Genomic DNA, 27,351 nt, shown 5'->3' with positions numbered 1-27,351 from the left:
TTTTTGTATTTTTAGTAGAGACGGGGTTTCACAGTGTTAGCCAGGATGGTCTCGATCTCCTGACCTCGTGATCCGCCCATCTCGACTTCTCAAAGTGCAGGGATTACAGGCATGAGCCACCGCACCCGGCCTGTTACCTAAATTTTATTGGCAACAATGCTGAGTATTATAGAGATAATGTTTTTAGTAATAAGCCTTTAGTATTCCAGTGTTAAGTTAGTTTTTATTTTGCATGAAATTCTTAAAGTACCCACTTTTAAGTGTTGTAAGTTTTAAATTATGTCAGAGTTTCAAAATGTATTCAAACAGAAGACAATTCTTATTTAATGGAAGTAAAGTGAGTAGTTTGACAATACCATTTTCAGACTCCAATACTGAATGGAATTTTCACAAACTACGTGAGTTAACATATTGTCCAAAGTATATAAAATATTCATAGGAAGGAATTCGTATGTAGTAAAAGGGAAGACATGAAGATTTACTCTTTCTGTTATATGACAAATCTTCCATCATGTGCTTGGTTTATCTGGCATATACTGAGTAGTAGTCCTGAGGTACTGAAGTGTGACATAGTTATAGATATTTTAACGCTATTGAATGGAATTTAAAAGGTCCAGATGCATCAGATATTCTTTGTTCATGTATCTAGTTAGATTATTTAGTGTATGTTCTGATATAGGCACTGTGTTAAGTGCTAGCAAAAGAAGATATTTATTAAGCTCACAACTTAGTGAAAAATGAAGAGAAAGACAAATTCATAGTTATAATTTGATAAATCCACCAATAGAAATATATATAAATTCTATGCAAATATAGATAAAGGGAAAATAAATTCTGGGAGTGGTGCAGAACTCAGTGATGGCTTCAGAATAGAAATATAATATTATAAGAAATGAATTTTATTTCAACTTTTTGAGGAACTACCATACTGTTTTCCATAGTGACTATACCATTTTATATTCCAGCAATAGTGTACAAAGGTTCTAGTTACTCCACATCATCGCCAACTTGTTACTTTCTCTCTTTTTGAGTAGCCATCCTGATGGGTATGAAATTATGTTATCTTATTATAGTTTTCATTTGCATTTCCCTAATGATTAATGATATTGAGCATCTTTTCTTGTGCTCATTAGCCATTTTATGTCTACCTAGGAAAAAAATGTCTATTCAAGTCCTTTGCCCATTTTTGGATCAACTTGTTTTTTGTTGTTGTTATTGTTGAGTCTTAAGAGATCTGTAAATATTCTGGTTATTAATTTCTTATTGAAAATGTGATTTGTAAATATTTTCTCCCATTTGTGAGTTGACTTTTTACTCTATTGATAGTGTCTTTTGATGCACAAATTTTTAAAATTTTCATGAAGTCTAGTTTGCCTATTTTTGTTATCACCTGTGCCTTTGGTATCATATCCAAGAGATCACCAAATCCAATGTTGTGAAGATTTTGCACTATGTTTTCTTCTATGAGTTTTATAGTTTTAGAACTTGCATTTAGGTCTTTAATCCATTTTGACTTAATTTTTGGATATGGTGTTAGATAAAGGTCCAACTTCATTCTTTTGCGTATAGATATCCAGTTTTCCTAGCATTTGTTGGAAGACTGCACTTTTTCCCATTCAATGGTAGTGGGAGAAAGGACTAGCACAAACCCTTGTTGTAAATCATTTGACCATATATTCAAGATTTTATTTCTAGTTCTGTTCTATTCTGTTTGTCTGTACATCTGTCTTTATGCCAGTAGCACACTGTTTTGATTATTAAAACTTTCTAGTAAGTTTTTAAATCTGGAAGAAGTAGGAATCTTTCAGATATGTTCTTCTTTTTTCAAGATTGTTTTGGCTATTTGGGGTTTCTTGAGATTTCGTCTACATTTCAGGATGGGTTTTTCTATTTTTGCAAAATATATCACTGGGATTTTGATAGGGATTGCATTGAGCTTGTAGATCACTTTAGGTAGTATTGCCTTAACAGTATTAAGTCTTCCAATTCATGAAGATGAAATACCTTTTCATTTATGTCTTTCTTAGTTTCTTTCAGCATTGTTTTATAGTTTTTATTATACAAGTCCTCCATGGTGAATTTAATTCCTAAGTAGTTTATTCTTTTTTTTTTTTTTTTGAGACGGAGTCTTGCTCTGTTGCCCAGGCTGGAGTGCAGTGGCGCGATCTCAGCTCACTGCAAGCTCTGTCTCCAGGGTTCATGCCATTCTCCTGCCTCAGCCTTCCGAGTAGCTGGAACTATAGGCACCCGCCACCATGCCCAGCTAATTTTTTGTACTTTTAGTAGAGATGGGGTTTTGCTGTGTTAGCCAGGATGGTCTTGATCTCCTGACCTCATGATCCGCCCACCTCAGCCTCCCAAAGTGCTAGGATTACAGGTGTAAGCCACTGTGCCCAGCCCAGTAGTTTATTCTTTTTAATGTTATTGTATGTGAATTTTTTTTTTCAGATTGTTCATTGTTAGTGTATAGAAATGCAACTGATTTTTTTGTGTTGACTTTGTACCTTGCTACTGTATGGAATTAATTTATTAGTTCCAGCAGTCTGTTGTGGGAGTTTTAGGATTTTCTACATATAGGATCATATCACCTGTGAACAAAGATAATTGTACTTCTTCCTTTATAACTTGGATTTCTTTTATTTTTTTCTTGCCTAATTACTTTGGCTAGAATTTCCAGCATGTTGGATAAAAGTAGCAAAAGCAGGCATCCTTACTTTGTTTCTGATTTTAGATGAAAAGCTTTCAGTCATCCACCATGGAGTATGATGTTCACTGTAGCATTTTCATATACAGCTTTTATTATATTGAGGTATGTTGAATATTTTTATCATGAAAGGGTTTAGAATTTTGTCAAATGCTTTTTTTTTAACATCAATTGAGATGATCATGTGACTTTTTTCACTTCATTCTGTTAGTATAGTGTATTACAGTGATCCACTGTTATATGTTGAACCATTCCAAGAATAAATCACACTAAGTCATTGTGTATAATTCTCTTAATATTCTGCTGAATTTGGTTTGCTAGTATTTTGTCAATTATTTTCCCATTGACTTTTCTAAGGGATATTGGTCTGTGGTTTTATTTTCTTGTAGTGTCTTTGGTGTTGATATCAAGGTAATGCTGGCCTCATAGAATGAATTAATAAGTGTTTTCTACTTTGTGCGGGAGAGTTTTTGTTTTGTTTTGTTTTGTTTTGTTTGTTTGTTTGAAAGACAGGATCTCCCTATGTTGCCCAGGCTGGAGTGCAGTGACTATTCACAGGCTTGATCATAGTGTGTGCACTGTACCCTTGGACTCCTGGCCTCAAGCAATTCTCCTGCCTCAACTCTCTGAGTAGCTGGGACTATAGTTGCACATTACCATGCCCAGCTCAATTTTTTGAAAAGTTTGAGAAACACTGGTGTTAGTTCTTCTTTAAATGTTTGGTAGCATTCACCAGTGAAGCCATCAGGACCAAGGCTTTTCTTTGTCAGTTTTGATTATTGATTAATATTTTTACTACTTACAGATCTGTTCAGATTTTCTATTTTTTTGTGATTTTGTCTTGGTTGATTTTGTGTTTCTAGAAATATGTTCATTTTATCTAGGTTATGCAATTTGTTGGTGTACAATTGGTCATTGTACTCTTATAATCCTTTTTATTTCTGTAGAGTCAGTAGTAATGTTCACAGTTTCATTTCTTATTGTAATAATTTGAGTATTCTCTTTTCTTAGTCCATCTAGCTCAAGGTTTTTTAATTTTGTTGATGTTTTTGAAAAGCCAACTTTTGGTTTCAGTTATTATCTCTATTGTTTTCCTATTCTCTATTTCATTTATCTCTACTCTACTTCTTATTTTTTATTTTCTTTCTTCTGCTAGCTTCCAGCCTAGTTTGCCCACTTTTTCCTGTTCCTGAAGTTGCAAAGTTAGCTGTTGATTTGAAACCTTTCTTTTTTTTTAATCTAAGCCTCTGTAGCTATAAATTTTCCACTTAACATCACTTTCACTGAGTCCCGTAAGTTTTAATATGTCATGATTTTGTCATTTGTCTCTAAGTATTTCTAATTTCTCTTATAATTTCTTCTTTAATCCATTGGCTGTTTAAGACTGTGTTGTTTAGTTTCCATAAATTTGTGAATTTTCCAGTTTTCCTTCTGTTACTGATTTCTACCTCTATCTCTGTGGTCAGAGAAACTACTTTGTATCATCTCTATTTTTAAAAAATCTATTCAAACTTAATTTGTGACCTAATATATGATCTATCTGGAAAATGTCCCATGTGCATTTACGTAGAATGTGTATGCCGTAGTTCTTGGGTAAAGTGTTCAGTATATTGTTAGTTCTGGTTGGTTTATCATGTAAATCCTTTGTTTCCTTATTTCCTGTCTAGTGGTTCTATCCATCATTGAGAATAGGGTATTGAAGTCCACTGTTATTCTAGAATTGTCTATATCTCCCTTCATTTTTTGTCAGTTTTTGCTTCATACATTTTCAAGTCTGTTATAGGTACATAAATATTTATAGCTGTTATATCTTCTTGCTGTATTGAAACTTTTATTAATATATAATGACTTTTTGTCTCCCATAACTTTTTTAATTTAAAGTCTATTTTGTGTGATGTAAGTATAGTCACCTTGCTCTCTTTTGGTTACTATTTGCATGCAGTATCTTTTTCCATCCTTTAATTTTTAATATATTTATGTATTTAGATCTAAAATGAATCTCTTATAGATCACGTGTAGGTTTTATATTTTTAAATTTATTCTGCCAACCTGTCTTTTGATTGGAGAATTTAATACATTTACATTTAAAGTAATTACTGATGAGATATTTCTCTCATTTTTCTATTTGTTTTCTATATGTCTTATAGCTTTTATGCCTCTCATTTTCTGTATTACTGTCTTCTTTTGGGTTTAGTTGGGTGGTGTGTGTGTGTGTGTGTAATGAAATATTTACATTTCTTTCTCATTTTCTCTTCTGTTTTGTGTATACTCCATAGCTATTTTCTTTGTGGTTCCCATGGAGATTATATTTAACAACCTAAAATTATAACACTCTAGTTTAAATTAGTACCAATTTAACTTCAATAACATACAAATTTTGTATTAATTTACAGCTCTATCCTCGCACTTTTTGGTTGATGACATCACAATGTTACATCTGTGTACAGTGCATACACAAACCCTGAAATCAGAAATTCTTTTAAATGCACTGATTTCTTAAATTATGTAGAAAACAAAATGTGGAGTTGCAATTCAAAGTTACAATAATACTGATTTTTAAACAGTGACTTTTCAAATATATGAGTTTCTTAAATCATACAGAAAACAAAAAGTGGAGTTACAAACTTTTGTTACAATAGTATTATCTTTATAATTGCCCATGTGTTTTTTTTTTAAAAGATCTTTATTTCTTCACTCAGATTCTAGTTACTTCTTGTATCCTTTCATTTTACTCTGCAGGACTCCTGTGAACATTTCTTGAAGGTCAGGTCTCAGCTTTCATTTATGTGAGAGAGTCTGAATATCTCTCTCACTTTTGAAGGACAGTTTGCTGGATATGGGATTCTTGATTAATGGCGTTTTTCTTTTACCACACTGAATATTTCAGCCCATTGTGTGTGGTCCTCAAGTTTCTGATGAGAAATCTTCTAATAATTGTATAGAGGATCCCTTATATTTAATGAGTTACTACTCTCTTGCAACTTTCAAAGTTGTCTGTTTGCCTTTGACTTTCAACAGTTTGATTATAATGTGTCGCTTCTTGGATGTTTATATTCATGTCTTTCATCAAATTTGAGAAGTTTTCAGCCATTATTTGTTCAAATATTCTCTCTACCCCTTCCTCAATTTCTCTTATCTTTCTGAGACTCCTACCATGCATATCGGTTGGCTTGGTGGTGTCCCATAAGTTCCTATGGGTCTGTTAACTTCAAATTTTTTTTTTCTTTCTATTTCACAGACTCAATTATTTTCATTTCCCTGTCTTCAAGTTTGCTGATTCTTTCTTCTACCTGCTCAAATCTGTCTTTGAATCCCTCTACTGAGTTTTTATTTTACTATTATATCTTCCGGCTCCATAATGTCCTTTTGGTTTCTTTTTTGGTTTGCTATTTCTTTATTGATGTTTCCATTTTGCTGATATATTTTTTCTTTATTTTCTCCACATTTATTTACTTTTTTGAGAATCTATGGACAGTTGTTTTAAAGTCTTTCTATAGTAGATCTGCCATCAGGTCTTTTTCAAGGACAGTTGTCAATTTTTTTTTTTTTTTTTGGCCCTTTAAATGGGCTGTACATTTCAAATTCTTTGTATTATTTGTGATTTTGTTGTTGTTGTTGAAAATGGGACATATAAATCTAATAATGTGGAATATCTGGAAATCAGATTCTTTTTCTTCCCTGGGTTTTTGTTGTTGTTTTTATTGTTTTAGTTTTAGTTTTTTTGAATGTTGTTTGTTCTCCTTCTGCCCAGGATCACCCTGAGGTATAAATCTAACATCTTCTTGGGTCTTTCCTTAGCCTTCACTTTTCCTTGAGCATATGTGGTCACTTTCTGATTTCCCCCATATACACAGTTGTTTTTGAATAACCTAGTCTTTAACTTCTGGCTCCCAAAGGGAATAAAAGAGAAAATAAACAGGAGGGAGAGCATTGTTCCTTTAAATCTTCTGAAAATTACTTCAACCAGAGGGGAAGGGGCTTGCAACAATCAAGGGAGGTTCAAAAACAGTGTTTCCTTCTTTTGGTCTTCACCCTCACTTCTTTGTTTACACCTTTCTGTTCAGAAGAAGCAATCAGAGTACAGATACCAAATATTTGGAGGATGGCGTGCTTTTCTCCCTTTCTGGGTCCTTCAAGCTGCTTGTAAGCTGCTCCTGGGACTCATGCATTCCTGCCTGTCAAGGGGATTGGGGTGGGGGATGCATATATGTGCCTATGCTAGAAGCTGACATTGATCAAAATTAACTGCAATTTACCATCCAAGCTTTATCCTAAAAGTTGCAAGACTTCAGTAGACTCCAGAGTTCTAAAATAATTACATCAGACAGTTGCTGCCAGTGCAATTTTTGTCTAGGTGGGGAGACAGATTCTTGGTGCTTCCTACTGCACCATCTTCCCGGAATCCACTTTATAGATGATTCTTACAACAACCCTGGGAGGTAGTTTTATTCCCCTTTTATAGATGAAGAAGCAGAGGCTTAGATCCCAAGCCCATCCAGCTATCAGGACTCCAAGCCAGGGGTGTACATTTTCAAAGCTAGTAAGCCACATTGCCCTTTAGTTTTTGAAAATTTGTATCAGGGCAGTGTTTTAAAAAGTGATTCTTGAAAATCTATCATTTGAAAATTTCTAAATTTGATTGGATAAAAATGTAAGAGCATCACAAATGAAAAAGTTGTATAATAGTTTTACATTAAAGTGATTGCCCAATTCATATGTCATTTCTTATGTGCTTTTTATTATAAAAATAATTTATTTCTCAGAAACATTTACCATAAATATATTTTCCAGAAATAAAACAAAGCTTTAGGACAAAGTAAATCTTTTGTGGCTATCTGTAGACATTTTAGGTATAACTTTGCCATATTAGCATAGTTCAGACTTACACATTCAGTTTCTTATAACTCTTCTAAATGAAGTAAATTACTATCATGTGTAGCTTCATCCTCATAAAGTTTTAATTTTTACTTAATTAGTAATTAATCCAGGTTAGATTTTCTAGTTAATTTGATTGAAATTGTCATCTTCATATAATCATACCATTTTCTAGCTGATTTATAACTGAACGGTCATTTCCATACAGATACAAAAATTAGAATCTCAGAAGTTAAAGCAACTCAGATTAGAGTAAGAGTTGACAGCTCTTTGCTTGTATCCCAGGGTTGCACACCAGTACGTACTGTCTAACATACCACTTCTGGCATTATCACCTTACAGTTGCCAATATTTTCTTTAGAACAGTCTCAGATATCTTGTCTTCTCTAGGGCAGCAGGGACTCTAGGGAGATGTATTTAATCATAGAGCTTCTTCTAAAATTACTGTGCTTCTACGAGTCTGCTAAACTAAGGGAAAGTTAATACAAATGTTTCTTTAGGAATTGTTTTTCCTCTAGGCAATAGTAGAAAGTTGTAAGTATATTTTCTTGTTGTATTATTTTACCCTAATTATATATGTTTATTGTAGTATTTGTTGATTGGTTCTATTAGTTTATTATTCCTTCCATGAATTTAGTTGAATTTGAAATGGGTTTCACTGGGCTTGAATCAAGGCATTGGCAGGGCTCTGTTACCTGTGGATGCTCCAGAGGAGAATCTGGGTTTTTCGTGCCCTTTCTAGAACCTAGAGTGCACCTGTATTCCTTGACTTGTGGCCCCTTCCTCTGTCTTCAAGGCCAGCAGAGAACATCATCACATCTCTTTCTGACTTTGACCTTGCTGCTTCTCTCTTTCATGTATGAGAATCCTTGGTTACATTGGGCCCAACCAGACAATCCTAAATAATCTCCCCATTTAAAGATCTTCTATTTAATCACATCTGCATAATCCCATTTGTCACATAAGTCACATTTTGTGTGACTGTACCAGAATACCTGAGGCTAGGTAATTTACAGAGAAAAGAGGCTTATTTGGCTCATGATTCTGGTGGCTGGATAGTCTAAGATTGGACAGCCTATCTAGTGAAAGTCTTATGCTGCTTGTACTCATGGCACAAAATGGAAGGGTAAGCAGGTATATACAAAGAGACCAAACATGAGAAGGAGCAACCTGCTTTCACAGCAACTAGTCCTGTCCCACAGAGATACTTTAAGCTATTCATAAAGGATCTGCCCACATGACCCAGACACCTCCCACCAGGCCCATCTCCCAGCACTACCACATTGGGAATCAAATTTTAACAGGAGTTTTCACAGGGACAAACCATATCCAAACTGGTAGCACACAAATTTCAGGGGTTAGGATGTGTACATCTTTGGGGGCCATTATGCTACCTACCACAGTGGTATGTGAAAGTTTGGCAGGAGAAGAGATTAATATTTATAAATTTAGAATTTTTAGAGCCCAATGGTTTTTCTTAATTATTGGAAAATATTTATTAAAAGGTCAAAAAATAAAATTCACATTTATCTTAATAGATGCCAAAAATTTATGTGAGACCGTATTTGATAATATCAATTAAAAAAAAATTTAATTGTAGTAAAACAAATCACAACATAAAATTGATGACTTAACCGTTTCTAAGGGTACAGTTTAGCACTATTTGTTCTGCAACTTAATATTCATTTTTATACTAACTTTTTATACACTAGAAATCAAGTATTAATATATTTTGTTGACATAATAGTGTTTATCTGAAACCAACATTGGTGATATTAATGTAAGTTAATGTTACTCATTAGTGAAATACTAGAGATGTTCCCACTAAAGGAAGGAAAGAACATATCGTTTTGGAATTTCTCAACAATGGAATAAGAAAAATAAAGTAATAAATAACAGAAAGAACACAACATTATTGTTAACTATAGATATTTAAAAATTCAAGGGATTGGACTGAAAGGCAGTAGAACTAATAAGATGATTCAGTTAACTGCCTCTTTACCAAATAAAATATTAAAATCCCTTACTCTTTTAAATATGAGTAATAATCATTTAGACTATGTAATAGAAAATAGAGTTAGGCAACATAAGGGATTGAACTTACACAGCCCCCTTTTAGACTGTAAACATATAGAAATGCTGGAAAAAGAAAACAAGGGATATAAATATACAGCCAAATAGCCATCACATTTTTCAATGCGTATACTCTGTGACTGGGCAATTCTATTCCTGTGTATTTGTTCTACAGAGACACTCATATGTGTAAAATGATACAGTAAAAGGCTAATTGTTGTGGTATTGTCAGAAACAGCATAAAGTTGAAAATGAATGTTCATATATTGGGGAGTAACCCATTAAATAAATCATGGAATACATATTCAGTGAAACATGATACAGCCCTTTAAAAATGAATACAGTGGGTCAAACTCAGTGGCTCACGCCTGTAATCCCAGCACTTTGGAAGACTGAGGCAGGAGGATTACTTGAGCCCGAGAGTTCAAGACCAGCCTGGGCAACATAAATAGACCCTGTCTCTACCAAAAAAAAAAAAAAAAAAAAGGAAAAAAATGAGGCAGCTCTGTATATACTGATATGAAAAGATCTCTTTAATGCGTTGTTTGTTTTAAAAAGCAGGTACCAAACATTGTGTATGGTGCTCCTACCACTTGAGCTGAAACTACTCTTGTCAAGGTCATCAAGAACTAAATCCAATGACCAATTATCCACCCTCCTTTTAACTGATCTCTCAACAGCATATGATTCATTTGTGCTGTTTCTTCACTTGGGTTTCAAGACACCACATTCTTTTTAGTTTTCCTCTTATTTTTCTAGTCACCAGTGGCAAATTCAGCATTTTGCGGACCTAAAGCTTATACAATTTGGAGGGCCTTCTTTAAGACAGAGAGTATCATATTATAAATAGAAAACCAGATAAGAACATGTGTTTTTGTTTTGAATGAGGAAAAATTTGTAACAAATTATTAGAACTATAGAGATTCAGGTCTTTTTCTTCTGAGATCTTATTAAGCAGTTTACTAGAAACACATACATAGAAATGCTTTCTGATTACACACTGACTTACTTTCCTTGCCTAAGACACTCTGTGTCTCCCAGCAACTTGCAGCACTCATAGAGCATCATGGTAAATCCACCTTTGATGGTTACTCACTACTCCGTTGTCTAGGCTGGTTCCTTCTCTTTTCTCCGATATCCTAGAATGCCTCAGGTCTCAGTTCTTGATCTCCTTTTCTCTAGTTTAACTCACTCACTTGATGATTTCACCAAGCTCATATTTTGTGGCTTTCAGTACCATCTATATGTTGATAACTCTCAAATTTATATCTTCAGTTTAAACTTTTCTTCTATACTCCATACAGATATCTCCAATTACCTCTTCAATTTTTCCATTTAGGTGTCTTGCAGACATCTCAAACTTAGCATGTTGAAAAATGAACCCATGATCTCACTTCCCAAACTGTTCTGCCTGCCACTTTCCCTATTAAAGGCATTCCACTTGCTGAGATCAAACATCCTGCTACTTTCAACTTCCACATGTTACTCTCCTTGACTCCTGTCTTTCTGCAAAATATCATCTCAATCTATCAGTAACTCCTGTTAGCCCTGCCTTCACAATGTATTTAGAATCTGACCACTTTTTCCCACTTTCACTGTGTTGTAAGATGGGTTCCCAGGGAAGCCAATTTAGATGGAGACCAGCAGGCCAAAGGTTTATTAGGGAGTGCTCTTGGAATCAACCCATGTAGAAGTCCAGTGAATGAAGCAAGATTGAGCATAAGGACAAGTCTAGCTGCAATATAGTTTAAATGAAACCCTCAGCCAATGCTGCAGAGAGTTCTAAAGATGGGATAAACTGTCAGACCCATCCTGAGCTGGGGACAAGAATTTCAGACCTTTTTCCCTTGCATCCTCTTCATCCGATGTAGGCCATTTCAGGAAATGGGCGTGACCTTGATATTTGAGCAAAATAGCTCTCTTCAGCAGAGGTAGTCCATGAAAAGAGCTGGCTGCTGAGGGTTATTTGCTACAGCACTACCAGCTGCTATAAGTCAGTCCTTCATTCCTAGAGGAGGCTCTCTGGGTGGTGTGTCGTACGTCTGCCACATACTGCTGCCGTCTTAGTGAAAGCTACTGTCAGTGGTCTCCTAACAAGCCTCCTGGAACGCTCTTGCACATGTATCCACATGCTCAGTTTCCCAGCTCCTTTCACTATTTGATTAGGTATCACCTTCTCAAGGAAACCTCCCCTGAACAGCCTCTTTAAAGTGTCAGCCATTCTTTCTCTGTTCCCCTTTATCTTGTTTCCATAGCACTTGCTACCTAATATACTATATAATATAATTATCTATCGTATTTGCTATTATCACACACATTCTGCTCCATCATAATTAAACTCCATAAAAGAGGTGTTTTGTTTGTTTCCTTTTATATATTCCAAACACAAGGAACAGTACCTGGTGCATAGTAGGGGCAGAAGAAGAGAATTAGTGAACTGACTAAAAAATAATCTGAGGAAGTCATCCAGAATGGAACAGGGGGGATAAAAGTAAGTAAAAGGCATGGCAGGTTGAATATGTGTAGGTAAATCTTACAGCTCCCAGGAGTCAGGCAGAAGTAAATAGAGAAAATGTGGGAGAGGCATGGTTCAATTAAAAATGCCCAAAGCAATTGACCAGAAAGGTGGTCCAGTTTTTGGAATTAAAATAACTAAAGGTGTACATATTTAGCCATAAGTAAATTCACTCTAGTGTTGTTTGTCGTTGGGGAAAAGTGGAAATAATTAAATGTTCAACAACAATACAGGTTAAATAAATTATTGTTCTTTCATACAGTGGAATATTCTACAACATAAAAATGTGTAGGAAATATTTATCTTACAATAGTGAAAGGAAACTATGTATAATCCTGTTTGGTTTGAAAAAATTATATGTATGAGTATGTTAAAAAACAGCCTGAAAGGATATATCTCAAATTATTAAGACTGATGGGATTATGGCTGTTTCCCCTTTTGTTGATCATCTATATTTCTTTATTTTTAAAATTAATTTTTTTAAAAAGTAGAAATGAGGTTTCACCATGTTGATCAGGCTGGTCTTGAATTCCTGGGCTCAAGTGATCCTCCTGCCTTGGCCTCCCGAAGTGCTGGGGTCATAGGCGTGAGCTGCCGTGCCCAGCCAATACTCTATATTTCTAAATTTATCATTAATATGTACCACTTATGTAGTCATTTAAAATATAATGAAAACAATGCAGTGGCAGTGGTTGATACGCATTCCACCATTAAACCTGACTGATGCCCAGTCTCCATTACCTATCCTTTTTTCCAAAGCCGTATCCCCTTTCTTGTGTCTTGGACACAAGGATTTTTCCTCTGCCTTCACTCTTGCTGCTAGTTCAGCCCTGACTCTGTGCCCCTGTTCTGCCTTTTCAGTCATCTTGAATTCTTATCTTGGTAATATTTTTAGAATCCCAGATCTTCTAATACCAGGACTCAGATTTCCTGTCACTAATGGCCTTACTGGGTCTTGGACTCCTGCTCCCAAATTCCAGGCTGGTGTCCTCAATCTAGTACCTCCTAATGGACATCCTGGTTCCTGACTTTCTACTGTGCCTATTTTCATCTCCACGTAGGGTTGACATACTCTACCCTATTTAGCTTCTACCCTTTATTAGGCAACCACTTGTTCTACTGCTGCTGCTATCCTTTCTAAGTACCACGAGTTGCCTTCCCTCCCACCCTGACATGCCTAACTGCCTGATGCATCCCAGCATGAGTCAAGTTCATTTCCTGCACTTCCCAGATCTCTCTATGTCACAATAGTTACTCAGGGTCTTCTCCATACATTTTTCATCTGTTAAATTTCTCCCAGGTGTTTTTCTTGTCCAGATAGAAAGCACAAGAGAATAATCAACTGTTAGTTAGCAGTTTGCATTTTCTGTTCTTCAAAGTTGAGGTAGCAAATGGTGAGAACTCTTTGGAAGAACTTGGCATCCCACTGTAATGCTTACCAAAGGTATACCGATAAAGGGCATTCTTCCCACTGCAAGGCATGGTACTTGAACTTGAAGGATGCCTCCTGAATAGGAAATAATGAATTACCTAGTTTTATAATAGTGCTTAATTGCTTTTTTTTCTCCAATGTTATATTCAGGTGTTACTTTGTTTTTCCCGGGATACATCTGTGTTGAGTCACTTTGCATACAACAGTGCCTCGCCACCAAAATCATACATAAGAGGTAAATTTTTAATAATTTTAAGGAAGTATTAAGACTTACATAATCATGCCAAGAATATTTTTTTTTTTGGAGATAGTGGTGTTGCCAAATTATTTTACTATAAGTTACTTAAGATTTCTCTCAGATGACCATAATCATCCTTTCATACCTCAAATCAGTGCCCAAGTAATTTATCACAAATCATGGGAAAGTGGTTCCCAGAAGCAGCATTTCAACTTACTTTCTCTGTCTTCCCTGTGTACTCTACCATTTATTGTTGTTTTTATATCTTATCTGTTGACTTTTCTTTTTCTTTCTATGAGTTTATAACACAGATTTGCTTTTTCTACTTTTTAAAAAATCTATATTTCTTCTCTCAAAATGCTCCACCACACTTAAAACTTTGATATAATTTATATGCTTTTAGCTCTCCAATTTCTAGTTTAGTTATTTTTCTCCTCTTTATCACCAGCTGCTTATAAAATATCAATATCCTGCCATCATCTGAAGATATAAATAACTTCAGCTGAATGCCCTTCCCAACTTTTCCTTTTTATTAAATAGTGAACACATAACACTGAAAGCTCAGACTTCATTGTGTATGGTCATTCTGCCATTTTCACGAAAAAAGAAACTGTTTCTCCTGTATCTTTTATGTCTGAACTATCTGCCTGATTGTTCCACCTCCTACCCTAGGAGAGGCCACATAACCTTGTGCTGGATTTGGGCTACCCCTAACTTAAGGTTTTCTGAGGTCCATTGCTTCTAAATTCAATTTATGGAAACCTTTTATTTGTTTCTTTAAGTCGTCTGCTGAAAAACCGATTGTAAACTTAATCATCTACTGAGCTCACCTCTAAACTCAGCCAGGATTTTAAGGCCTTTTACCAGTTGATACTGTCTTAACCTAACTAACTTTGCTTCCCTGATTATTCCACAATACCCCATATTCATTCTAGCCTCCCTATAGTCCCTGCATATGGAAGGCTTCCCACTCTCCAGTCTTAAAAATCATATTTCCTTGAAGAACTAGCCTGTACCTCACCATGTCCACCAACCCATCATCCATTTCTCTCTCCTTTGAACTTCTAAACACTTAAAGTCTATGCTAGAAAAGTTAGCAAATATACCCTAATGTTTCATGGTTTAGTCTGGACTACAAACCACATGGTTGAGGGTTTGCCTCTCAGCACCTAGTCCAGTAATCAATTTTATCTACCTACCTACCTACCTATTCATTATTCCATTCTCTTCTTGCTCACAAGATCAATCCTTTTTGTCTCCACCCTAACCTGAACTGCTCACATTTCTTATTCTTCATTTCATCTCTGTCACCACCCCTAACAAAAATAAAAAGAACTTTTTTTTTCACTAAAAATATTACTCTTAGCCCAGTACAAAAATACAAGTAACTTTTCAATAAACTCAAAAGTGTTAGAAAAACTGTCAAGGTAAAAGCTATTTAAAGATATTAGTGGAAGGTGGAAAAAACTGAGAACTTTTCAGAGTTTTGAAGGAAAGATACTTTTTAAAACTCTGTTAAATATTTGATTATTGTGAATATACTTTACTTTTCTGAGACAATTCTGATTTCAAATATTCAGCCCCATTCTGAAATCATGTTAACTGTTCTGGTATTCAGAAAATATGACCACCATACAGCTGGTCATTTAATTTTTAACTTTCAGCACATTCTATAAAGATGTAAACACAGTATTGCAAAGCTTAAGACTTGCTTTAATGAATAGATTAGACTTATTTATAATTAGCAAAAAATTTTATGCATAATAAATAGATATTTCTCTTCTTAAGTGCCTAAGGAACTTGAAAGTGTTTGTTCTTTTGGTTGTTTTGTGTTGCTTCTGTTGCACTTAGGTTCGTATTACTTTAATTTATGAAAGAGTTTGCTAATACCAAAAGATTGGCTGGTAAATTTTTAACTAAATTCCATATCATGAAATGACATATCAGTTTACAGTAGTTTTTAAAATTCCGTTGTTAGTACATTCACAAAATAAGTTGATTTTTAAAGATTTATTTACTTAATCATGTTGAAATCCTCTATGGTTTTCTCTTATAGGAAAACTAGGACTGGAAGAATATGCTGTCTTTTACCCACCAAATGGTAAGAGTAATGCTATTGCTTCCTCTAGTGGGAAGTGAAAAAATTACAACTTTTATAATCGAAATGTGACTTTCGTATTCTCTCTTTAATGGATAATCATTTATTATCTAAAATAAACCTTCCGTAGAATGTATAATTTAATGAAATCTTCCACATTTATGGTAGGTTTGTGCTAAATTATGCATACTCTCTCTGACTGTCCCTGGGACCAACAGTAAACCTGTGAGAGAGCTGAGGATGCTTAGATCTAAGTCCAAGGCACTTCGTTTTCCTGTGGAGAACACTAGCTAGTCCAATGAGGACCTTCCTTTTGGGTTTATTGGAGCTGGGCTTTACTCAATTGAGTGGATTGTCTTGTATTGCACCTTATTGTTCTCATAATTTGACCAGTGTAGTATTTATGAAATAAAAAGATTATTAAAAGGTATCACTGAAATCACCTATTTTGATGTTATAAAGTGATCAAATACATAATGACCTCATTAGACATTAAATGTTATTTTGAGATTACTAGATAGGTTTTAAGATATGCTTCTTGGAAAAGCAATATATAGCAGTCCTTATGATAATACTAAGTTGCATCTTCAAGAAGTTATTTTACTCCAGCAGAGTTAAGAACATGGGTTTTGTAATCCAGCAGACCTGGTTTCAGATCCCAGGTCTGCCAGTTTACCCTATGACCTCAGGTAAGTTACATGACTTCTCTGAACTTCAGGTTCATCATCTGTACCATGTGGATAATACATTAAATGAGATATGATATATAAAACCACAAAGTGCCTGACATGTAGTGAGTGCTCAGAAAATGTAGCTGTTATGAGTGTGTTTAACTTTACTGACCACTATATCTAAAACTCATACGTGGCTTTAGCTTTCATGGTGCTGTTCTCTCCCTGTGTCTCTCAATATGGAGTCTCAGTTTCTTTCATGGGCCATCTACCTCTGTCCCTCTTTTGATATCTCACTGTTGTTCTGCTGCTCTTCTCTTTTCTTACTTTTATCTAGGGGCTGCCATTTGCTTTCGTGATTCTATCTATTGTTAATTACTCTAAAATATCTCCAGTTCGTACTTCTCCCATAATTACCTCAGGCTTAATATGTCCCAGCCTGAACTCACTATTTTATCCTCCTATGCCCACCCCCCAAAAGAAAAAAAAGAAACTAAATTAAAAAACAAAAAACAAAAACCCACCTATTTCTCCCTCAGTTAAATTATCATCTTCCTAGTAACTCGAGGCCATCCTAGATTTCTCTGCACCTTGTCCCCAACTCATCTAATAAGTCGCCAGGACCTTCCGATTTTATCTTCCAAATACATCTGGGACCCTCTCTTCCACAGCATCCTTGCTGCCTTGTCTCCTTTCAGTTCTTACTATCTCTAGCTTGTTAATTGCAACAACCATGTAACTGGTCCCTCTTCCCACAGTCTTTTCTAGTTTTGCTGTCTTTTACACTGCTCACTGAGTTATACATCTAAAGTGAAAATCTGCAAATTGCCATTTTTTTCCAAGTGTTCTTAATGGCTTCTCATCTCTTAACAAGTAATATTCAAGCTTCTCAGCATGACATATGAGGACCTCTTGAATCTGTTCCCTATAATCTACCTCCTAGCTTCATTTCCCACCATTTCCCATCTCATTTTTAAATCACAGCAATATCAAACTCTATTATTTATACCCACAGCTACATACTCTCACGAAAGCACTATGCTGCTTCCTGTCTCATCACTTCTCATGTTTCCATGCTTAGAATAGCCCATCTAACCTTTCTTCACCTGGCTGTCATCAAGCTCAGTTTAGGCATGATCCTCTTTCAGGAAGCTTTCCCTAAAATCCCCAGGTTAGGCTAAGGGCCCTTCCTCTAGACTCCTGTAATACCTAGTCTAAAATCTTTAGTATCTCTAGCTATGTTATCTTGATATTGTTTGTTTATACTTTATCTCCTCTTCTTAATTGCAAGCTTCTTGTAGTTCAGAACCATATCATTCATTTTTGTTGTATCTAGCATGTAATAGGACTGTAATGAGTATTTATTTGAACTCAATTAGAGGTTTGTTAATTTTAACTTTATGTATTACCATTGTTACATCTATTATCCCAGAAACTTACTTTTATAGTAACTTTTTATATTTATCTAAGAAGCAAGAAACAATAACAAATAAAATACCTCTGAATAGTCAAAAGAGTTGTCCATGGACTCAAGTTCTTCTCTCCATCCATAGAAGAGTTTTTTCAACTTAGTTTAGAATATATTAGCTTTTACTTAACACACATGTCTAACAAATTGGTTAACTCTTTTTTATGCCTCCTGCAAAAATGGAAGCATGGAAAAGGCTGATATAGATATGAAAAATTAGCAACAACAGTGAGAAGTGAAAAGGGGACTTCACAAAGGAAAATACAAGAGCTGTAAAACAGCGTATTAGACCACTCCAGCAAATCAGTCTGGGGCCATTTGATGTAAAAGCCAATAATGCTGTGCCCTTTAAGAAGGCATCACTAGGTTGCAGCATATTGTAATTTATCATCTTTATAACGAGCTCAAGACACCAAAAAAAAAAACTTGCTGTAGTAATAATTGTAACAGTATAGTTATAGCAGCAGCAGCAAACATTTTCCAAGCAGTACTATATCCCAGGCAATGTGTTAAGTATATGACATGTATTAATTCATTTAGTCCTTACAAGAACCTATGAGGAAGGTACTAATATTATCCCTATTTACAGATAAAGAAACTGAGGCATAGAGTGTTAACCTGCCCAACAGGTGAGTGACAAAGCCAAGCTTTGAATCCAAGCTGTCTGGCTTCAGAAGCAACATGCTTATCAGGATGCCCTACTGCCTGGGAAGATGTTGCTGAGCTCATTATAGTGAATTTGGGAAGAAAGGAAAGTAGTTAATATAATGAAAAGGTAGAAGATGTATATAATAGGTTCTAGAAAGATTTTCATCCAAAATGAAAACTGTTTAATCCTTATTGAGATAAGCCCACAGCTGTTCATAAATTTAGTTCTACAGAATCATTTCTCCTCTCAGGTGGTTTCAGAACTTGCCAGAATCAAGAAGGACTCTTTTCTCTGGGCAATGATTCTGAAGTTTCAGAACAAGAAGAGACAAAGACCAGTCAATCTACTGTCCCCGCTTTTATTTTAAGCTCAAGGCAATATGTAGCAGCATTTTTATATTACCCACCCTGTTTTGAACCTCTGCCAAAGATAGTACTACTTCGAAATCTTGACACCTCTGTCACTGCTACCACCAAAACTGTTCTGGCTTTCTTGGTCTCAGGGGACCACACATAGAGGTTAGCCTGCAGCTAACTGACACACACTCATTCCCTGACCAAGCCAGTGCTTACAGGGAGGCAGAGGTTTTCTCACCACTACCCCCAACATGCCTATGATTACCTTCCCTGGGAAGGAAATGACAGGCCATGGTGGCATCAGACATTTTGTTCTCTCACTTCATTTGAAGCATCACCAATGGACAGATTTCCTCTAGTAGATTCACCGAACAGCTAGTGAGCAAAATTTCTGAACTGAGGGAGACTTCTCAGAAGAATTTTATAAGCTTTTTATATTTTTTATTATTATTCAACACATATAAATCATCTTTGTTCATTTGATAAGCATTTACTTAGCCTAGCTCACTGTTATAGGAGGGTGATCCACAGTAAATGATACAAATAAAGCACCTGTTGCCAAGGAGCTTACCTTCTAGTAAGGGGAAAATAAAATCAATCAATCATAAATCAGTCAACAAAGGATGAATGAATGAAAGTAATTTCAAAGAGTGATGAACTTAACAATGAAAGGGAGCAAAAATTGTAGGAAGTTGGGATGAGCATAGCCATTTTAGATTAAGTAGTCAGGAAAGGTGCCTCTGAGGAGGTGGAATATGAATAGACAGACTGTATGGAGTGAACTATGCAACAAAATGGGAGAATGTTCCAGAAGAGAGTACACAGCATGTCTGAAGGCAGGAATAAGCTTGATGGTCTGAAGCTCACCAAGATGGCCAGTGTGACTGGCAATAGTGAGCAAAGCATTGACTGATACAAGGTGAGGTAGAAGAGGTAGATGGAGCTAGGTCAGTTAGCGAGATAGTTGATTTAAAGTCTTGTCTGGTAAGTCCAATGTCTGGGCTTCCTCAGGGAGTTTTTAATTAATTTTTTCCTATGAATGGGTTATACTTTTTTATTTTTCACATGCCTAGTAATTTTTTTTATTGTTGAAAATGGAATATTTTGAATATAATGCTGTGGTATCACTAGAAATGGGAGTCTCTCTGTCCCCCTCCCCAATAATTCATTGTTGTTGCTTGTTGTGGGTTCTAGGTGTTTGTTTAGTGACTTTTCTAAATTATTTTTATAAAGATTTTTATAAAGATATTTTATACAGATATTTTTATAAAGATATTTTTCATCTTGTATGCTCACTGAAGTCTTTATTTTACTAGAGTAACAGTCAGCTAGTGATTTCACAGATATTTTCTTAAATATCTAGAACCAAAAATAAAAAACACTCTCTCAGTCTTTGCAGATTGGCTGGGTATTGGGGCACTCCTTCAAAGCTTAGCCAGGCCATTTACAACTCTACCTTAGCCTTCACTTCCTGCTTGCACAGAGCCTAAAAGGTAGTCAGAGATGGAGCCTAAGGTCTTCTCGGGTATTTTTTAGATTCCCCTGTATACACAGATGCTTTTCAAAGCCCCCATGCCCCAAGTAGCTCCTTCCCCAGCCTCTTTCTCCCCAGGCTTTTCAATATGTATACCACCACTCCCATCTTTTATTCCTTCCCGTAGGTGGCTGCAGCTAGTATATATTTTCCTTTAAATGCTTTTGACAAATGCCTCTTGGCAGGCCATGTCAGTCCTGAAAAAGCTCAAGGATGAGGCAAATAAAATGAAGGCAATCTCCTGAGCCAGTCCTTCAGGTAGCTACTATATAGGTCAAAATACACAACCACAATTTTTTGTTACAGGATCCCCCTGGTACCAGCAAGCTGCATCAGGAATGTGAGCCATGGTCTTCATGGCTGCTACCAAGTTGGGGAGTAGGGTATGATAGGTGGGCAAATTAAAATGCCATATGCTCTCTTACTAAAGTTCTTTCTTCACTAAACATTCCCCTGGTTGTTGTAAGTTTTTATTAAATTCCAGAGTTTGATTCCAACAGTTCCTGCCAGCTTAACCATTGCTTTAATGGAGGAATGGGAGATTGGGAGTTCCCTACTCCACTCTTCTCAGTGACATCTCTCCTCCAATTCCTGATTAATGCTTTTTCTTTTTCTTTTTTTTTTTCTCCCCCCAAGACAAAGTCTTGCTCTGTCGCCCAGGCTGGAATGCAGTGGCCCGATCATGAACTATTGCAGCCTTGACCTCCTGGGCTTAAGTGATCCTCCCACCGCAGCCTCCCAAGTAGCTGGAACTTCAGGCACACACCACCATGCTTGACTGATTTTTTTTGTATTTTTCGTATAGACAGGATTTTACCATGTTGCCAGGCTGGTCTTGAACACCTGGGCTCAAGCAATCTGTCCACCTCAGCCTCCTAAATTTCTGGGATTATAAGCGTGAACCACCATGCCCAACCCTGATTAATACTTCTAAATGATCATCGTGTCTACTGTGTAGAATAAAAGTGTCACTAGAATGTAAGCTCCAAGAGAACAAGGACCTTAATAAGTTTTGGTGACCAACATATCTAGCACCTAGAATCATGCATGGCATAAAGTCTGTGCTCAGGAAACATTATTGATTAAGTGAGGGAATGAATAAGAGAATGAACACAGAATACAGAGGAATAAGAATAGAAGCAAGGAAACCAGACTTGTAGGAAAAATACACATATATCTGACTGACTTAGTTACAAATGATAAACAACCATCATAAATTTGTTAATACCATTTGTTTCCCACATGACAGAAGAAAACAGTTGTCAGTGAATATTGGGTAAGGGAGTTTCAGGACTCTAGAGCAGTAATTCTCAACCAGGGGCAATTCTCCCAACACACACACACACACACACACACACACACACACCAGGAAACATTTGGCAATGTCTGAAGACATTTTTGGTTGTCAGCCAGGGGAGAGGGATGCTGATAAATATCCTACGGTACATTGGACAGCCCCTTACAACAAAGATTATATAAGGCTCTTAGAAGAAAAATAATCAAAGTACATAATTTTAAATCTTCTTGCAAGTGTCAGATTAATAGTGTAGTTTGTCAACCATATTAATTAAATAAATTTAAAATATCTCATACTCTAAAATTCATTTGAGGTATAATTTTAGACTTCAATGAAAACCTCATTAAAATTTTAAAATAAGATTTTCAGATTGATATTTAAATACGATTATGTTCCGATGTTTTGTGAAATTTTAACTACTGAAATAAAGTAACAAAACCATAATGTGACATTCTATTTCAGAAAGATAATGGAAATAACTAGAAAACAATTTAATCATTGTCCCAATCTCTATTCTTACTGACCTGTAGGCTACATGTGGAATGAGAATAAACAGAGGAAACGATTACTTCAACAAATGAATTAAATAAACTGTACTAAGTAATAATATGCTTTCAACTGGGGTGAAGTTGAAGTGAATCAGATGGGCAAGTTATGATACAACAATAAATGCTAAGTATTAATAGAGACAATGAGGAAATGAAGAGAAAATATTTAATAAGTGCAAAGCATGTTAATATTTGGGGATTATTTTCTGAGTCATATTTACTGTTTATATCTCATCTAGTTCAAGATTTATTTTAGTTGACAATGTTTGCCATTCTGAGCTTTGTCAAAGGCCCATAAATCATCACTTTATAAAGTTATTCACATTGAGTGGAATAGGCAGTTAATATTTTAGACTTTCTTCAGATGCATAAGGAAAGGCTAGAATCTGAAAATAATTACTCATAGCAGACTTGTAGAACTCTGAGGCCAAATATGAGATGTGCCCCAAGCATCCTGACGCCTGTTGGAAACATGCTCTTGGGTGGTAGCCAGGTGAATGAAACTTGACCCTTGAAAGGCTGAAGTGATGAGAGGCAAAGGGAAGGATTTTGAAAAACTAGCCAAGAACATGACAACCCCTAAGATCAAAGAAATGTTCTAGGTGGTATGCACCCTACAGTGTTAATGGATTCTTCACTGCCTCTTATGCCTCTGGATTTTGTTTGCCAGAATCTGACTCGTCCTTCAACAAAGCAGACTGTGTAGCCTTTTTTTGGAGCCTTAAGCCCAGGCTAATCTTGGATTAGCTGAAGTGTACCTTTATCTGATACTGACAAAAAAAGATTTTCTTAGGTTTAAGCTGATATGTAAATGTGGCACTTTCCCTTCTGGGAACATAAAATAGCTATGGGTTATTGAGCATCTGCTGTGGACTAAACACTGGCACACTTTAAATAGATTAACTCTGTTGTGCTTTGTAGTGCAACCCAATGAAGTTGATCTTGTTTATCTCCATTTTCAGAAATGAAAATATGGTTTCAGCAAGGGTTTGTAACTTGTCCAGAGTCACACAGGATTCAAATTCATGTCTGTATAACTTCATTGGTCGTTTATTCTTTCAACATTGAGTTATCAAGAGCCCTCTGTCCTATATCTTAATTACTTATTTATAAATTTTATATTTTAGTATTTTATTTGTAAAACTTGATTATATTTATAAATGCTCAAATTTCCATGATTAACATTTACTGAGCATCTCACCTGCGGAACACACTGTGCTGGATGCTGAAGATAATACACAATATGAAATATAGTTATTTCTTCAAATAGCTTGTAGCCTAGCTACTTAAAGAGAAGCTATAGATTTCAGAACCTGGGGGAAATGTAGTAAAAGTGGTTAAACATGACTCATCTTAATACTTGCATCCCTTTTTGCTGCTTCGTAGTTCACTAATTAATTTATTGTAAGCTTCCTTATTAAAAGTGCCTTGTCCTAACTAGGATATTCTTACACTTAGCAGATCCTTAATAAATATTTTTATAAGACAAAAATAATGATGATAATAATGTCTTCATTTCTGACTACCTTAGCCACTTGTTGAAATGTTTCTGCAGTGCAGTGGCTTAGAAGAGGAAGGCAAAAGTGTTTTTTAAGTAAGACTGTCAGGTTTTTATATAATAGCAATCTGCTTTGAGATTTAGTATTTAGAAAGATATAATATGTACTTACACTTTTATAAGGCATCAAAATATGCGTTCTATTAACTTATTTTTCTCTCTGAGTTTTTCTTTCACATGTCAACATGTTTATTGTAGAAAAGTTAGAAAAGACAGATAAACTTTGTAATTATTTGTTAAAAGTTTATAATTAGTAAAGGAAATAACATGAAACAGCAGAGGCAGAAGGAAGGTAAAAACAGATTGGTGGAAGAAAAAGAGACTCAACCAAAGAATATAGAGAAAGACTTGAAGAAGAGATATTTTTTGAGCTCTCCTTCTAGATGTTCCCTGAAACTGAAGCTGGTGGCTATAGTGTCATTGGGAATATTGACCTTCTAATCTGGTTTTTAATTTTTTTTGGTTGCTAGAATGCAAAGGGCCTTTAAGTTGTTAAAGAGTCTTACTATTAGAAAATCTTTATAGGTACTGTTTCTTCAAGTCTCACAAATTTTTCCGCATTTCCTCTAGACTTAATTGTTAACATCTAATTTTAGAGTTAGATGATACATCAGAGGCAATCATAGTCCCTTTGTGTGTCAGGCAGGTTACTGAAGCTCAGGAGGTTTGATGACATTCCTCACATTACCCTTAGGAATTGTGTTAAGCCCACAATTGAACTTTGATCTCCTAACTAGATACCAATACTTCTCTTGCTGCTTCTGTATCTATGATTTACTCATCTCTTCATTCTGCAAAGATGTATATCATCAACTATGTATGTGGCACCATGAGTTGTATACACAGATGAATAAAATGTATTTCCTATCCTCAGGAACAATCTGTTAAACAGCTAATTATAACACAAAACACAGTGAAATCATAGTGTTGGAAATATGAACAAAGTGCCATGAGAATGCAGAAGAATGAGCATTTAATTATGATTAAGAGACCAGGAAATGTTTGTCTGAGGTTATAGCTGACCTTAGTAAGGTTTTGATGGCTAAGTAGGATAAAGAATTAGGATAAAGAATTCTCAAGTTCAGAGCTGTCAAACTGTGGTGATACTGGTGATGATAAATAATCTGGTGTGACTATACCACAGAGTGTATGGAGTTAGGAGAGTATGCCAAGGGGAGGCAGATGTAGCTCAGGTTGCAGGACATAATCATGAATGTTTAAGGCCAGATCAAAGGTCTTGAATTTTACTGTGTATACACTTAGCCTATATTACAAGGCTAGAGTGTGAGCTCTATAAATACAGGGACAATGTCATATTTATTTTAATATCTCCAGAGGCTTCAGAGTAGGTTTTTAAGTATTTGTTAATTAGGTGAGTAGGAGCTCAGCAAATATTCGGTAGATGGATAAATAGTGGTAAATCCTCAATGGATGTAAAGATCTTTTTCATGGTCTTATTAATATTTTTGAAAGATAAGTTGAGCTCTCTAATTTCAAAAATTGGTTGGAGACCTGAGAGTTTGGAGGAAAGGATACCAATTAGGAGGCTCTTACAGAACCATAGGTAAGAGCTTATTAGGGACAGAATTCTGATCATGGCAGTAGGAAAGGAAATAAAAGGTTAGAAAATAATAGTGGTAGACTCCCTACAGATGCATATATTCATTCTGCAAGCCTTTATTGAGTACCTGTTATATTCTGGGCACTGTGCTTGGTCTCTGGATATAGAGATACATGAATAAAAAACAGTTCCTATGCTCAAAGGATTTATTCTACTGGGAGAGAAAAAAATAAAAAATGTTTAAATGACAGTAAGATAGGGGAAGGAATACAGTTAAGTACTGATTTTGTATCAAACATTGTGCTAATCATATTGCATATATAATAATATTTAATCATCACCACCTCATTGGTATTGTTCCCACTTGATTAATGAAGGTAAGTTTCTCTCCAACCTTTGCTGGGCCCAGAGCAGGAGTACAAATAGAGGCCCACCTACCATAAGTCAAAATATTTAAAAGTTATAAATTAGACTCATAAACTGATAAAGACTACTCTATTTTCTTTCCTTGATACGTATACTTTGATAACAATCTGGAAGGCGAGGTTTGAATTCAGAATTCTCCGACTCTTCATCCATCCCTAGCCTGTGGTATCCCCACCCACTTCTCATCTGTGGCTCCACTTCACACCTTGGACAGGCTTCATGGACAGAAGCCTGTAGGTCCAACCTCTGTTCACAGCTTCCATAAATAGCCAGCCTTTGGCCACCTCTCTGTCCCGAGGTATACACATTTATCAGGAGGTGTATACCTTCTCTTCTCTTCTCTTCCCCACCAAAGAGAACATGCAGGCCCTGGAAGTTGTCTTGGGAGCCTTTGGGCTCAGAATTTCAGAGTCTTGGGTACCTGGGATGTGGTCTGGAAGAAACATGGGCTCTGAGTAAGGGGTACAGCCGGAGGGGGGTCACAGAGCCTTCAGCTCAAGCTACTGTGCCTTAGTCTAAAAGCAGTTATGGATGAGGAAGCAGGTTAAGTAACATACCTAAGCGTACACAGGTAGAAAGTGCTGGAGTCAGAATTGCACAGTGAGAAGGAGTAGTACCTCAATCAATGAGGGCAAATCAACTGAAACATGAGGATTGATTAATGAATTGCTTGGGAGGGAGGGATCAAGGCTATCAGGGAGATCTTTCTAGGAAGATTGTTGTTTAAAGTTGTGAAGGAGCAGGGCAGGGACAGGGCCAGAGGTAGAGGAGAACATTGCCTATAGCCCTTGTCCTGCACCCAGAGGCTGAAGGGGTGGCGATCAATTTGGAGAGATTAGAGCAGTGCTTGTGGGGTACAAAGGAGGAATGAAGACTGAAGAGTTAAGTGGTTGTTATCCAAAAGGGACAGGAGAGATACATAATCACATTTAGGTATAAGGGCTAAGGGAGAACAAGACAGCAAAAATGACTCAAAAGTTTCTTCCCTGAATGACTAGGGAGTTGGTGAGTCATTTACAAAAATAGAGACCAGAAGGAGCCTGAGGATACTGGGCTTTTAAAGTCAGTATTATGGGTTGATAATGAGAATACTGGTAAAGCGAGAGAGAAAACAAGTATGCAGAGTCTTGGAGCTATATCGAAGGAGTGCACAGAAGAGAGGACTGCCGGAAACAAAACAAACACTCACAAAAAACTGAGCAGCAAAAGTTTCTGCGGGACAAGAAGCCTGATCTGCATAGTGTCATCAATGCGATGGTAGACCCAAGTTTGAGTGTGAGGCCATTAAGTACAACATACAAAGAAGGGAAACCCCTGGATTTAGCAATCAGAAGTTACATCCGTAGGG

General features: G+C 35.9%; 1 protein-coding gene across 7 annotated transcripts in view; it reads left to right on the top strand.

Annotated features, from left to right (window-relative positions):
- The window catches only part of TBC1D19 (TBC1 domain family member 19), a 174,796-nt gene that overhangs the window by 114,995 nt on the left and 32,450 nt on the right, over window positions 1–27,351 (top strand). For all 7 annotated transcript variants that reach the window (XM_008017700.3, XM_008017702.3, XM_073012480.1 and 4 more), the window contains 2 exons: window positions 13,750–13,834; window positions 15,894–15,938. In XM_008017700.3, the coding sequence (XP_008015891.1) occupies window positions 13,750–13,834; window positions 15,894–15,938 (130 nt within the window). The remainder of the gene's footprint in view (window positions 1–13,749; window positions 13,835–15,893; window positions 15,939–27,351) is intronic.

This window comes from Chlorocebus sabaeus, chromosome 27 (assembly GCF_047675955.1).
Source record: "Chlorocebus sabaeus isolate Y175 chromosome 27, mChlSab1.0.hap1, whole genome shotgun sequence".
In the NCBI taxonomy this organism is placed as follows: domain Eukaryota; kingdom Metazoa; phylum Chordata; class Mammalia; order Primates; family Cercopithecidae; genus Chlorocebus; species Chlorocebus sabaeus.
Note: the sequence above shows the minus strand (reverse complement) of the source record. Positions and strands in the feature narration are given on the sequence as shown.